General features: G+C 49.4%; 1 protein-coding gene across 1 annotated transcript in view; it reads right to left on the bottom strand.

Moving 5' to 3' along the window:
- ZNF496 (zinc finger protein 496) overlaps window positions 1–14,410 on the bottom strand; it is a 37,054-nt gene extending 22,644 nt beyond the window's left edge. Inside the window, exons 1-6 of the mRNA XM_047082289.1 lie at window positions 14,340–14,410; window positions 13,692–13,895; window positions 12,376–12,480; window positions 11,598–12,024; window positions 11,140–11,323; window positions 7,318–7,394 (exon numbers count right to left, since the gene is read on the bottom strand). Of these exons, the coding sequence (XP_046938245.1) occupies window positions 7,318–7,394; window positions 11,140–11,323; window positions 11,598–11,987 (651 nt within the window). The 5' untranslated portion in view covers window positions 11,988–12,024; window positions 12,376–12,480; window positions 13,692–13,895; window positions 14,340–14,410. The remainder of the gene's footprint in view (window positions 1–7,317; window positions 7,395–11,139; window positions 11,324–11,597; window positions 12,025–12,375; window positions 12,481–13,691; window positions 13,896–14,339) is intronic.
- Between the last annotated feature and the right edge of the window lie 424 nt (window positions 14,411–14,834).

Genomic DNA, 14,834 nt, shown 5'->3' with positions numbered 1-14,834 from the left:
AACTTCTATAAAACACTTCACCCAACACCAGCAGAATATATATCCTGTTTTTATGTGTGCACAGGACTATACCAAGACAGACCATACACTGGGTCATCAAAATCCTGGAGGGAGAGGAGAAACTCCCAACAAATTTGAAAGAAATACAGAGTATGTTCTTGGATCATAATGGAACCAAACCAGAAATCTATAAAAGAAAATAAAGGGAAAACCTTCAAGCCTTTGGAAATGAAATACCACATTTTAAAATAATCCTTGGGTCAAAGAAGGCTCAAGAGAAATTAAAGAATACACTGAAATAAATGAAGGTAAAACCACATCATACTGTAACTTGTGGGATACGGCCAAAGTGGTTCTCAGAGGGATATCTACAGCACTAAAATGCTTATATTAAAAAATGCTTACATTTATTAACAAAGGCAAAGCATGGAAAGAGCCCAAATGTCCATTGATGGATGAATGGATAAAGAAGACGTGGTATGTATACACACATGCGCACACACACACAATGGAGTATTACTTGGCAATTAAAAAGAATTAAATCTTGGCATTTGCAACTACATGGATGGAACTAGAGGGTATTATGCTAAGTGGAATTAATCAGTCAGAGAAAGACAAATATCATATGACTTCACTCATATGAGGACTTTAAGATACAAAACAGATGAACATAAGGGAAGGGAAGCAAAAATAATATAAAAACAGGGAGGGGGACACAACATAAGAGACTCTTAAATATGGAGAACAAACAGGGTTACTGGAGGAGTTGGGGGAGGGGAGATAGGCTAAATGGGCAAGGGGCATTAAGGAAGACACTTGCTGGGATGAGCACTGGGTGTTATACACAGGGGATGAATCATTGGATTTGACTCCTGAAATCATTATTGCACTGTATGCTAACTTGGATGTAAATTAAAAAAAAATGCTTACATTTGAGGGAAAGTCTCAAATCAATAATTGAAGCTCCCACCTCACGAACCTAGAAGGCAAACAGTAAAATAAACCCAAAGCATGTAGGAAGAAGAAAACAGTCAAGATGAGAGCAGAAATCAACGAAACTGAAAACAGGAAAATAACAAAGAAAAACCAATGAAACAATGAACTAGTTCTTTGAAAAGGTCAGTGAAAGTGAAAACCTCTAACAAGACTTAAACAAAAAAAAAAAAAAGAAAGAGAGAGAAAAAACACAAATTTCCAGTATCAGAAATGAAACTGGAATAGCACAGACCATGCCCATACCAAAACGATAAAGGAACACCACAAGAAAGTCTACATGCAATACATTTGACAACTTCAATGAAATGAGCCAACTGCTTGAGAAGCGCGTACTACCAAAACTCAACCACTATCAGATCACATGAACAGCTCTGTAACCATTAAGGAAGTTGGCTCTATAATTAAAATACCACTTCCCCCCACCCCGACAAAATCTCCCATTCATATGGTTCCACTAACGTATTCTACCAAATGTTGAAGAATCAAAACCAAGTCTAGGGGCGCCTGGGTGGCCCAGGGTTGAGTTTCTGGCTCATGGTTTTCAGCTCAGGTCACAACCCCAGGGTCGTGAGACTGAGCACCAGGTCGGGCTCTGCACTGAGCATGGACCCCCGGATTGGGATTCTCTCTCTCTGTCCCTCACCACCTCATGCGCACTCTCTTTCTCTCTCTCTAAAATAACATTTAAAAAATAATAAACAAATAAATAAAACCAATTCTAAACAATCTCTTTTAGAAAATAAAAGGGGACACTTCCTGATTCACCATACTCACCCATGAGTATAGATACAGAAATTCTTAAAATGCAGGTGACTCTTGAACATGTCAGGGATTAGGGGCACCGACCCTCCCCCACTACAACAGAAAATCCATGTATACCTTTTGACTTCCCCAAAACTTTACTAATCACCTGCTCTTTACCATAAGGAAAACTTACCGATGATATAAACAGTTAACCCATATTTTGTATGTCATATGTATTATACACTGCATTCTTACAATAAAGTGACAAAAGAGATCATTATTAAGAAAATCGCAAGGAAAATACATTACAGTAAAGTACTGCATTTGTAAAAAAAAAAAAAATCTTCGTATAAGTGGACAAACAGTTCAAATTCATGTGTTCAATGTTCAACTGTAAGAGCAAATAAAATCCAGTACTATATCAACAGAAGAAGACGTTTATTCCATGGCAAGAAGACGTTTATTCCAGGGAGGCAAGGCCGGTTCAATATTCAAAAATCAATAAACATAACCCACAATATTAAGAGTCGCAAGAAAATTCATGTGATCAATGGAAACAAAAACACGTAACATTGGACAAAATTCAATAACCACCCATGATAAAAACTCCAGAGAAACAGGAATTGAGGAGGTTTCTCAAGTGGATAAAGAGAATTTACAAAAATCCCTCAGCTAACATACCAAATGGTGAAAGACTGAATGCTTTCTCTCTAAGATTGGGAACAAGGACATCTGCTCTCATCAGTGCTTTTCAACAACATGATCAGAGTCCTCACCAGCTGAATGAAGCAAGAAAAGGATATAAAGGCATATAATTGGAAAGAAATAAAAGTTTTTATTTGCAGATAGCATGATGGTTTACATAGAAAATCTAGAAGACTCTATTTAAAAACAAACCAACAAAAATCCCTCCTTAAACAATGTGTCAATCCAGCAAGGTCACAGAATACAAAACCAACATACAAAAAAACCAACTGCATTTCTTTTTGTTGTTGTTGTTAAGTTTATTTATTTATTCTGGGACAGAGAAAGCCTGTGCGCATGAGCAGGGGAGAGTGGCAGAGAGAGGGAGAGAGAATCCCAAGCAGGCTCCACAATGTCAGTGCCGAGCCTGATACAGGGCTTAAACTCATTACCCTGTGATCATGACCTGACCCAAAATCAAGACACTTAACTGTCTGAGCTACTCAGGCTCCCTTCCACTGCATGTCTTATACTAGAAATCAAAATTAAAAAAAAAAAAAAAAGTATCATTTATAATTGCTCAAAAAATGAAGTACTTAGGTATGAATTTAACAAAACGTGTACAGCTACTTACAAGCTGAGTACACAGCACTAATGAAAGAAATCAAAGAAGTAAGTAAATGGAGGGGTGCCCACTGACTCAGTTGGGGAAGTGTGCACCTCTTGATCTCGAGGTCGTGAGTTCTAGTGCCACACTGGCTACAGAGATTACTTAAAAAAAATAAAAATAAAAAAATCTTAAAAAAAAAAAAGAGAGAGAAAGAAATAAGTAAATGGAGAGGCATCCCACATTCACAGACAGAATGACTCAGATGGGTGAAAATGTCAATGCTCCCCAAATGGATATACAGGCTAAACAAAATTCCTATCGAAATCTCTGTAAGACCCTTTGTAGACATGGACAAGATTATTCTAAAATTTACAAAGAAATTTTACAAAGGGACTAAAACAGCTGAAGTAATTTCTGAAAACAATACAATGGGAGGAATCAAGACCACCACTTCCAAGACTTAGAAAATAGCCGCAGTAATCAAAGCTGTGCAGTATCAGTAGAGACAGACCTAGGTCAATGAAACAGAGTAAAGAACCCAGGAACAGACCTATAGAAATATGCTCAACAGAGTTTTTGCTTTTTTTACAGAGAAAGAAAGCGTGAGTGTGTGCATGAAAGGGCTGGGGCGGAAAGAGAGACAGAGAATCTTAAGCAGGCTTCACACCCAGCATGGATGTGGGGATAGATCTCAGGCCCTGGGATCATGACCTGAGCCACAATCAAAAGTCGGACACTCAACCAACTGAGCCACCCAGGCGCCCCTCGAGTGATGTTTGACGAAGGAGCAAAAGCAATTCAATGGAGGGAAGAAAATCTTCCTTTTTTTAAAAAAAAAAAAATGTTTACTTCCTTATTTTGAGAGAGCACAGAGGAGGGCAGAGAGAGAGAGGGAGAGACAGAATTCCAAGCAGGCTCCATGCTGACAGCACAGATCCTGATGGAGGGCTCGATCTCACGAACTGTGAGATCATGACCTGAGCCAGAGTCAAGAGTGAGACCCTAAACCCACTGAGCTACCCGGGAGCCCCGAAAACCTTTCCAACAGATGGGGCTGGAACCAGACATCCACTGGCACAAACAAATAAGCCACAACTAATGTGTCACACCTCATTTATAAGTTAGAGATCACGGGGGCGCCTGGATGGCTCAGGCGATTGAGTGTCCAGCTCAGGTCATGATCTCGTGGGTTTGTGGGATGGAGCACCACATTGGGCTCCACAGTGTGGAAACTGCTTGGGATTCTCTCTTCCTCTCTCTCTCTCTCTCTGCCCCTCCCCTGTTTTCTCTCTCTCAAAATAAAGAAACTTACATACATACATAAATAAATAAGCTAGAGATCATGGACTCAAATCCAACTGGATCACAGATCATGGATTAAACCAATCATAGACTTAAAATGGAAAATGTTTAACAATATAACTTTTAGGCAAAAATATAGGATGAAGTTTTTGAGATTGAAGACCAGGCAAAGAGTTCTTAGACTTTACACCAAAAGCATGATCCTTAAAAGGAAAAACTGACAATTTGGAGTAAATGAACATTAAAAACTTTTGGGCTTCAACTATACTTTAATAAAAAAAATAAAATAATTAAATACAGTAAAATAAAATGGATGAAACCTTGGTTGGGGGCAGGGGGGAGGGGGTGGGAAGACCCTGTCAAAGGGAAGGAAAGTCAAGCTCCAGAATGAGAGGAAACATTTACAAAACACATATCCAACGAAGGTCAAATATCTGGGACATATAAGGAACTCTCAAAGTAAGAGAAAAATGCAAATGGTCCCATTAGAACATGAGCAAAAGTCGTGATGAAATATTCCATAGAAGATGACAGGATATTCAGAGGCCAGATCCGCACAGGAAAAGATGCCCAACATTATTAGCCCTCATGGAATGAAAATGTAAACCATAATGAGACATCACAGCACACCCATCAGAACAGCTTAAAAAAAAAAACAAAACAGTGCAAACAGTAAACGGTGGCGGCGAGAATGTAGATTACTCACACACTGCTCATGGGAATGGGATGGCGTAGAGTCCCTCCGGAAAACAAAACTAAATTAGCACACAACCCAGGGACTATATACCTGGGCATTTACCCCAGAGACACAAAGTGACGCTCACATAAAAACCTTACAAATATTTACAACAGCATTAGGCAGAATGGCCCAAACTAGAAAACAACCCAGAGGTTGTTCAACAGGTGCATGGGCAAAAAAAATGTGGTGTATCTGGACCATGGAATTCCACTCAGAAAAAAACAGCTCCTCAGACCGTGCCGACTGAACAGTCAACCCCCAAAGGCAGGGGTCCGTCTATACAACGTCCGTGAAGTTGACAACATCTGTGGTTAGTGTGGCCAACGAAAGGACGGTGTGAAGGAGCCATGGATTTCACTATAAAAAGCAACAGGAGGGATGGTCGTGGTGACACAAATGTTCTGTATCGTGTGTGTATCAACACCAGTGCGCTGGCTGTAGCCTCGGGCTGTGTTTTCACAAGACATTACCATTTAGCGTAAAGAGTACAAGGGATCTCTGATATTTCTCACAACTGCAGAAGGTAGTTACTCAAAGAAAAAAGATAAACATTACATGCACCCACGTTCACAGCAGCATTATTCACGACAGCTGGACACAAACCAAGGGTCCACCAAAAATGAATAAACAACATGCATTATACACACACTATGGGATATTATCCAGCCTCAGAAAGGAAGTCCTGTCACAGGATACGGTATGGACGGACCCTGAAGTCCCTATACTACATGAAACAAGCCAGTCACAAAGGTGTAATTCTTATGCAAGCTAGTTAGGGTAGCTGAGTTCATAAAATAGAATGGTCATCTCTCTGGGGACACGTGGAGCTATTCCTGGAACCAGTGAGGAGTTTCAGTTTGGAAAGATGAGAAAGTTCTGGAGATGGGCTGCATGACAGTGTGAATATGTGTATTACTAAACACTTAAAAACACTACAGTACATAAAAATAGTTAAGATGGTAAATTTTATGTAACATGTATTTTACTACAATTGAAACTAAGGGGCGCCTGGGGGGGCTCAGTCGGTTAAATGTCTGATTCTTAATTTCCACTCAGGTCATGATCTCACAGATTGTGAGTTCAAGCCACATGTTGGGCTCTGTGCTGACAGCACAGAGCCTGCTTGGGATTCTCTTTCTCTCACTCTGCCACTCCCTCCTTCACTCTCTCTCTCTCTGAAAATAAATAAACTTAAAAAAAATGTTAGACTGAGAAACAAAAACCTTCATGATGAAGACTTTCACTGCACTGAGCAGAAACGATCTTCAGCAGAGTGATGAAACAGCACTGACTTACCAAAATCTGTCTCCTGTTTACTGGGGCCTTTACAGGAACGCAGAGAAATTCAAAGACGAATACCTTGGTTGGGGTACAGGAACGCAGAGAAATTCAAAGACGAATACCAAGGCTCATTAGATACTAAGGTCACAGCATCTCTGTGTGTCATACTGGCCAAAAGTCTCAATCTTTAATAAGAAACCTGAGTTTTCCCTCCTTGGGCTCACACTTGTGCTCAGCAGCCACCACACTACATGGGAGATGCTGACACACGTGAACAGAGCCCACGAACGCAGCTCTTGGGGAAAGGAGGCGCCCCACCCCATGTGCCCGGTACCACGTACCCAGGCTTCAGGTTATGCGGGATGCATTGTGCTTAGGATTGCCGAGAGCAACCTTGGGACGTGATTACTGTGTGTCTACCATCCTTCAGATGGCCCTCCATCTGTAAGGAACAATAACCAGACAAGGTCCACACCTTCTTGTCATGCACTTTCTCGTGCAACCAGACCAGGCTGTAATACACAAGTCGCATGCCAGCCAGCAGACATCATTAGAGAGAAACAAAGGGGGTGTGATGAGAAACCGTGGCCAGAGGCAATGGGGCTGGAAGGAAGTGCGTGAGACCCCCTATTGGACCAGCTTTCCATCCCACAGGGACGCCCAACAAGGGAAGCCTTGCACGGCCTTGTGCAGAATCACAACAGGGAAAAACGCCCAGGAAACTCCCCAACATGCCCGCTTGCGTACAGCACTGACATGATCTCTGCTTTTCCTCCATTTCCTAAATACAATCACTGTGGTTATCACTGCATAAGACGTACCCTGTGAAGTATGAAAAGAGAGGTCTCCCTTTTTTCACAAGGGGGAAACCCTAACACACAGGGGGAGGACATCTGTCTCCCACCATCACAGCTGGCGGGCAGAGATGGGGTTCTTCAAGGGCTGTCCACACATCACTCACCGGGGGCAGCTGCAGGGCGGTTACCTGCTGTGTATCCCTCAGACTTGCCTCCTGAAGAAGGGCAGGCTCTTGCAGAACTGAAAGAGAGGAAACGTGGATTCATAAATCTCAGGTCTCTTCTCATCTGCAAGAGGAGGGCTGCAAGACGTCGAAGGGGTAAAGCACTTGTGAACCACAAGAATTTATGTCACCAATGAGAAGGCTTCAGTGGGGAATGCCTGGGTCATGTGCGCTCGGTCACTAGGGAGCTTTTTTGTGTATAATATGTGATGTTTTTTAATAAAATTTTTTTAATGCTTATTTATTTTTGAGAAGAGTTGCACAGTGTCAGCAGGAGAGGGACAGAGAGAGAGGGAGATATACAATCTGAAGCAGGCTCCAGGCTCTGAGCTGTCAGCACTGAGCCCAATGCGGGGCTCAAACCCACAAACCATGAGATCATGACCTGAGCCAAAGTTGGACGCCTGACCAACTGAGCCACCCAAGTGCCCCCAATTTTTAAACAATTTTTCAATGTTTATTTTTGGCAGAGAGAGAGAGAGGGAAAGGGAGAGAGAGAGAGGGAGAGAGAGAGAGAGAGAATGAGCGGGGGAGGGGCAGAGAGAGGGGGAGACACAAAATCCAAACCAGGCTCCAGGTTCTGAGCGGTCAGCACAGAGCCCAATGCAGGGCTTGAAGTCACAAACCATGAAATCATGACCTGAGTCGGAGTCAGACGCCTAACTGACTGAGCCACCCAGGTGCCCGTTTTTTAATTTTTTTTTAAGAGAAAGAGTATGAGCAGGGAGGGGCAGAGGAGACGAGAAAATCCCAAGGAGGCTCCACGCTCAGTGTAGAGCCCAACATGGGGCTCAAACCCATGACCCTGCGATCATGACCTGAATTGAAATCAAGAGTCAGATGCTCAGCTGACTGAGCTACCCAGGTGCCACTATTATTTTATTTTTTTAAATTTTAATTCCAGTATAGTACACATACAGCATTATATTAGTTTCAGGTGGACAATACAGTAGGTTAGCAAATCTGTGTATTTACTCAGCTCATCAGGATAACTGTATGCTGCCATCAGGTAGCTCTGCAACTTTCCATGGGTTCAGGGATCTCAGCTTCAACCGCGATATGGGGGAAAATAAAGGTTAAAGCTCTACGGGGCTGTGGTGCCAGTAAGAGCTGCTAGTAATGAACATGATTGTAGACTCCACTATCATCTATAGATTTTTAAGTTCATAAATTGCAAAGCTGCATGAGGAAGCAGCTGTGAGGTACTCTTGGAAGAGCTACTGTCACATGAAAGTGCAGAGTGTGGGATTAGAGTCATCTCACCTGCCCTCAACTTGAGCTGCTGGAACCTCTGCTATATTCTCCTATGACGTCCCTCGTCCGGCTGGGACTCATTGCCTGCCTCAGGCTTCTGCTAGCCGGGGGGGGGGGGGGGGGGGGGCATGTACCTGGCAGGGAGTTGCTGTGTGAACCCGAGCTGTGTTTTAGAATGTGCTCCTTTTGGGGCATCTGGGTGGCTTAGTCGATTAAGTCTCCAACTCTCGATTTTGGCTCGGGTCACGATCTCGCAGTTTGTGAGTTTGAGCCTCACATCGGGCTCCGCACTGATGGTGTGGAGCCTGCTTGGGATTCTCTCTCTCCAAAAAATAAGTAAACTTTAAAAAAACAATATGCTCCTTTTACAGAGTGAGACTTGGAAAGCTGTACTACCATCTCCTGGTTGAGAGGAAATCCCAGAGGTTGACCCTAGGTCACGTGTTAAATCACTGCCAAAGCTAACACTGGAAGCCAGTGTCCCTCACCTTTCGGACCTGGGACACGAAGCTTTCGTCATGGCACAGGCGAGACACCAGGAGGGGAGCCAGTTTATCCTGTGGTGATGTCTGGCTGCCCCAGCTGTGGAAGCTCAGGATTGGAGTAGGGGGTGATTTAATATGCTCTCTTACCTGCTGCCTTCTGAGGGAGGGACTACAGCCCTGCCTTACATGTCCCCAGAAGAAATGAGTGCAGGGACACTATGCACATCCCTCTGCAGAGCTCTGTCTCCAAACAAAATCTAGCTTTTGAGGAAGACCTTCAAGATTAGCAACTACACTGGGGCGCCTGGGTGGCTCAGGTGGTCAAGTGTCAAACTCTGGATTTCTGCTCAGGTCATGAGCTCACGGTTGGGAGTTTAAGCTCTGAGTCAAGCTCCGTGCTGACTGTGCTGAGGCTGTCTGGCATTCTCTCTCTCACCCTCTCTCTGCCCCTCCCCTGCTCATGCTATCCCATTCTCACTCTCTAAATAAATAAATAAACTTAGAAAAAAAAAACAAAAAAAAAACAACAACATAGGAACTATATAGCTGCTACTGGAGGCTCATCCCCAAAAGTCAATGATGAATTTTAAGGTCTTCCTGATAACTAACTCGCATCATGCCTACTCTGTCCATTTACTGTTGTCCGGGGAAATACTGGAGCTGACCTATCTGACCCAAAGCCCCTTGCAGCACCTGGCTCACCTGCCTGGGCTGGTGCAGCACCTGGATCTCCTATCCGCCCTCCTGAAGACCCTCCCAGGGCACGACCCAGGCTGTGTGCACACACAAGGTTTATCTGGGAGAATAAGTTCTGGGCTGAGTTGTGTCCCAATCCTAGTACCTCAGAATATGACTGCATTTAGAGAGATCTTTCAAGAGGTAATGAGTTAACGTGAGGTCACAAGGGTGGGCCCTGCTCCAACGACTCGTGTCCTTATAAACAGAGATTAGGACAACCGTGTGGAGATGCAGGGAGACCACAGTGATTAACAAGCCAAGGAAGGAGCCTCACGGGAAAGCGAGCCTGCCTGCACCTTGGTTTAGAACATCTATCCCGCAGAACTCTGAGGATGTAAACCTGCATTGTTGGGCCTGCCCGGTACGATGCTTTGCCAAGCAATCCCTAGCAAACTAACACAAGGCCAGCATGCCTGGACATCTGTACTAAAGTCAGATTAATTCCACCCAAAAAGAAACTTAATATGTTTTTTTTTTTTTTTTTTTTTTTTTTACTGAAAAGCTTATAAAGGATCACTTCTGTGAGTCACAGGAGTGCACTCCCGGCTTCCTATGGCATGTGTAACTACAGTACAATGTGGGGAGTCTGCCCACACCAACCTGCACCCCACAGGGGTCACTCCCCTCAACCACAACTTCCCATGGTGGTTACCGCGACCAAAAGTCAAGAAGGGCTCAGGGTCTCCGCTCTCAGCATTCTGTGGGTAAAGTCCTTTAATTCTCAAAAGACCCATATGGGTGATGATTATCCCCAAAGGGTGGGCCAGGAAACCAGGACTTGGAGAGTGCTCTCAGTCATAGCTAGAGGAGTCAAAGCCACCTGCCTCAAGCCACCACTGGCACTCTTTGTACAGATAGCCAAATAGGTCCAGGCGACATTCAGGCCTGAAAAACCCACCCTGTTCCCTCTGAAGCACTTGTAGATTTCCTTGCAGCTTCCTAACAAATCCGGAGAGCAGCTATTTCTTCGCTGGGGAAGGCGGTTCGGAGACACAAGATGTGGCTGTGCTCAGCCACCCACACAGGCGTCTCCCCAAACCGACCAAGTCTGGAGATGCACCCTCAAGAAGAGGAGATGGTGCGGCCTCAGACACCCACCTACAGCCCTGGTCGCTCTGTGTGGATTTACCACAGTGAAGGGGGCACACATCCTCAGGAGATCCTGACTGAATTGCTCTAGAGAAGGACCCAGACCATGGAAACAGTTCACGGCTCTTCAGGGGATGAGGAAGAAAAACCCAAGTCCAGAGCCAGAGGCACAGGGAGGGGTAACCCCACTGAGTACCTGGATCCCCACCGGGCTGGCCCAGGGTTCTGCTCGGGAGCCCAGGGCCCTGTGCTACGGCCGTGGGCTGGCTGTCCTGGCTCTTTGCAAGGTCGCTCTGGGCTTCTGCCGGCAGCCGCTCCGGCTCTCGGTCTGGAGGGCCTTCGCCATCATCAATCACCACGGGGTCTTCACAGTGCTTGAGCTGCAATCCCAGAGAGGATGCTCAGGGCGAGGTGGAGAGGTCCTGCTAACCATCTGCACAGTGACCGCCATAGGCTCCGCCAGGGCCCCGCACAGGACAGAACCATGCCCCAAAGCAGGACCCTCAAGGAATGGAACCTGCTTTCTTGGGAAACCAAACTCCAGTGTGAGCCTTGCTGAAGTGTGGGGCTCTACACAGAACTTCTCCGCAGCCAGGGGCCCCGAGGCACCCTCCCCATCAGTGCTGCCCAGCCCCGCTGTGTCCCACTGCTCACCCACTGCCAGGGCCGCCCAGGCTCCCGCTCCAGCGCCTCCACGGCCGCCACAGCCTGATCACCACTCTCAGGCTCCTGGGCCCGCACCCAGCCCTGGATCTCACGGGGCAGGATGGCCAGGAACTGCTCCAGCACCAGTCGCTCCAGGATCTGTTCCTTGGTGTGTCTGTCGGGCCTCAGCCAGCCCTGGCACAGGTCCCAGAGGCGGCGCAGGGCCTCCCGGGGGCCCGCCGCCTCCTGGTAGCGAAAACGGCGGAAGAGGCGGCGGGAGGACTCGGGGCTGGGAAGCTCGCCCTGGGGGCTAGGGTTCTCTCCTGGTGGGCTCCTCATTTTCCTGGGCTCCTCGCTTTCTTTCGGAGCCAAGACTCGGGGACACAGGGCTGTGGGCATGATGGGATTTGATGGGGGTCAGCAGCAGAGGACGACCCTATTTCCAAACAGAAATCACTGGCTTCAATGTTCTGGTCTCCTGTGGCAGTTTTTTGGGGGCAGTGATGGGGAAAGTGACAAAACCCGCAGAGACCAGCCCGTGGGACAAGTCCTTGGACATGGGACAAGGGTCACTGTGGCTGGCCCTTACACAAGGGGAGATAGGGAAGACCCTCCCCCCCCCAACACAAGAGCATCATGACAGGATTTCCCTAACGGGGCAGCCAAATGAGGCAGAGGATCTGGGAGAGAAGTGCTAGCATATCAACACATCACGGGCATTTCAGGCATCCAGGGAGCCCGACAGGGCCACATGCAGGGCAGAGATTGAATTGAGACTCTGTGGTACCTTCCGTGGCCAGGTCCTCCTGGACAGGACAAGTGAATAGGCCGCTATCTTGAGGCTTCGCAGCCAAAGTCCCCGTTCTTGCCCTTGAGACCTTTACAAAAAGAGCTGGAAAGACACAGACATGCCTGGGGTGCCTGGGAGGAGCCTTCAAAGAGGATCCGGGACCAGAAATCAGCCATGCTGGTGCCCAGGGCCAGCCATCCGTGCTGGATCTGGACTCACACAGAGCAAGAATTAATGGCACCCAGCAGAATCCAGGGGGATAAAGCACACAGCCCAGATGATGCCCATGCATAAGATGGGAAGAGTCAAAAGAGGCAGGTACATCCTGAGTGTAGAGCAGAAGGTAACTATGTATGTAAAAACATCAGTGCTTTCAGATCAGCCTCCACCCAATTTGCCCCCAAGTCTGGATGGCAAACTTTAGGATGTGTTTAAAGATGCACTGGCCTTCCATCGAGCCTCTACCCCACCCCCTTGTCCTCTTCAAACCATGATGAAGGCAACCGTGTACTGCTCACGGCCCTTCCTCCGTCAGGAGTGAGGTGGGGGCACTCTGGTGCAGTTACACCTGCACCTCCCCAGTGAACACACACAGGGCGACATCAGGGAGCAGTAACCCTGACTCTGCACTGTGGGATTCAAGGGAAGGGCGAATGGGGAAACATGAGGGCCTTGGACTCCAGTCTGCATAAGGCTCCAGCTCACTCCCATTTCACAGGAAGACCAGTGAGGCCAGGAGAGAGAACAAAGGCCACTGAGTGGCAATCAGAAACACTCCAGTCTCTGGACCCCCTTGCTCTGCAACATCCAATACAGAATGACACCAAAGTATTCCAAGTGTGTCTGGGTGTCCTCCCGCCTCCAGCACCTGGAATACAATCTCTCCTCCACCTGCCCCCAGGTTCCCTGAGTTCAGCCAGCGCACACCTGCCGGGCCTCTATATTTCTCAGACCTGCCCCTAGGCTTGGGCGGGGGCTCGGGCCCCACCTTCTACACTCTGTTCGCAGTGGGGCATCCCGCTCGGGGTCTGTGCGGATCATCCTAAGCAGACAGCCGGGTCTGCCTTGGTCACCCCGGGACCTGGCACCTGGCACGCAGGCGGCGCAGAAGGATGCCTGATGAATGAGCTAACTTAAGCCCTGGGGGCCTTCCCGGAGGGGGCGGGGCATGCCTGTAGCAGCTCTCGGAGGACAGAGCCCCATCAGCAGAAAGGAAGGAGGAGGGCACGCTAGGCCAGACAGAGAGGCAGGCTGTCCTCGTTCCCCGCCTACCCCAGGCGCGCCTCCAGCGTAACCCGCTCCAGGCTCCTCACCTCGCAGCCCGGACCTCCTTCCCCGAGTCTAACTCCAATCCCTCCTGCTGCTGCGGAAGTCTCCGGCAGCAGCTCCTCATCCTTCCAGCCCGGCCTCCCGGGCGTCCTTCCTGAGGCCGAGGGACTCTCTCCTTGGCTGGTCGAGCCCCCGTCTCCCGCTCATGCACGAAAACGCGGCTGAACTAGTGCAGCAAATGGAGGCGCCTGCAAAACAGCATTCGTGCAGCCTTACAGCCCCGCCCGCAGAGTCCCTGGCGCGGAGAGACCTGGGCTGCGGGCGGGGAGACCCGGGCGCGTGGGGAGGCCGGGGCGCGCGGAGAGACCTGGGCTGCGAGCGGGGAGACCCGGGCGCGCGGGGAGGCCGGGCGCGCGGAGAGACCGCGACTGCAGGCGGGGAGGCCCGGGCTTGAGGGACCGGTAGCGGGGAGCGCACGGGAGGTCAGGGCGGAGGCGGAGGCCGGGGCTGCGGGATAGGAGGCGGGGGCGCGGGGAGCCCGGGGCCGGGAGCGGGGAGGCCGGGGCGCGCGCGGAGGCCGGGAGCGGGGCGCGGGGAGGCCGGGGCCGGGAGCAGGGCGCGGGGAGGCCAGGGCGCTCGGGAAGGCACCGGGCAGAGCGCGCGGGCCCCGCCGAGCCCCGGGCCGCACTCACCGCCGCGGCGCGTCCCCTTTGGCGGGCCGCGTTAGACTGGCCGCCGCGGAGCCCGCCGGACGCGCAGGAAAGGAAAGGCCGGAGCCCTCCGGCTCCCTCCCCTGGGACACTTCCTGCTCCGCTCTAGGACTGGGGAGGTCTCCGCATCTCAGTGGTCGAGGTGTGCGCGGGGGGTGACATCCGACACCCCCCGGCCGGGCCCGGCCCGCGCGCCCCGCCCCGCTCCGCGCGCGCGCGCGCGCGCCCGCCGGGACACGGGCGTCCGGCCGGGGGTGTTGTGGGACCCACCGCGCGGCTGCGGCCTGGACCACCCCGGTGTTGCGCTGGGGACGCGCCTGGGGGCGGACCGGGGGCTGGCCGGGGGCCCGGGGACGCCGGGAAGGGCCGATCCCGATCCCGGAGCCGCGCCGGAATGTTGGAACTGGGAGGGGGCAGCGGAAGGAGGACGCTCCCGCGCGCCCTGGGCCACTGCATTCCCGGAGTCCGCCTGGGACC

This window comes from Lynx rufus, unplaced genomic scaffold (assembly GCF_022079265.1).
Source record: "Lynx rufus isolate CCGP_SWC_20201006 ecotype Redwood Valley unplaced genomic scaffold, mLynRuf1.p SCAF_1, whole genome shotgun sequence".
Taxonomy (NCBI): Eukaryota; Metazoa; Chordata; class Mammalia; order Carnivora; family Felidae; genus Lynx; species Lynx rufus.
Note: the sequence above shows the minus strand (reverse complement) of the source record. Positions and strands in the feature narration are given on the sequence as shown.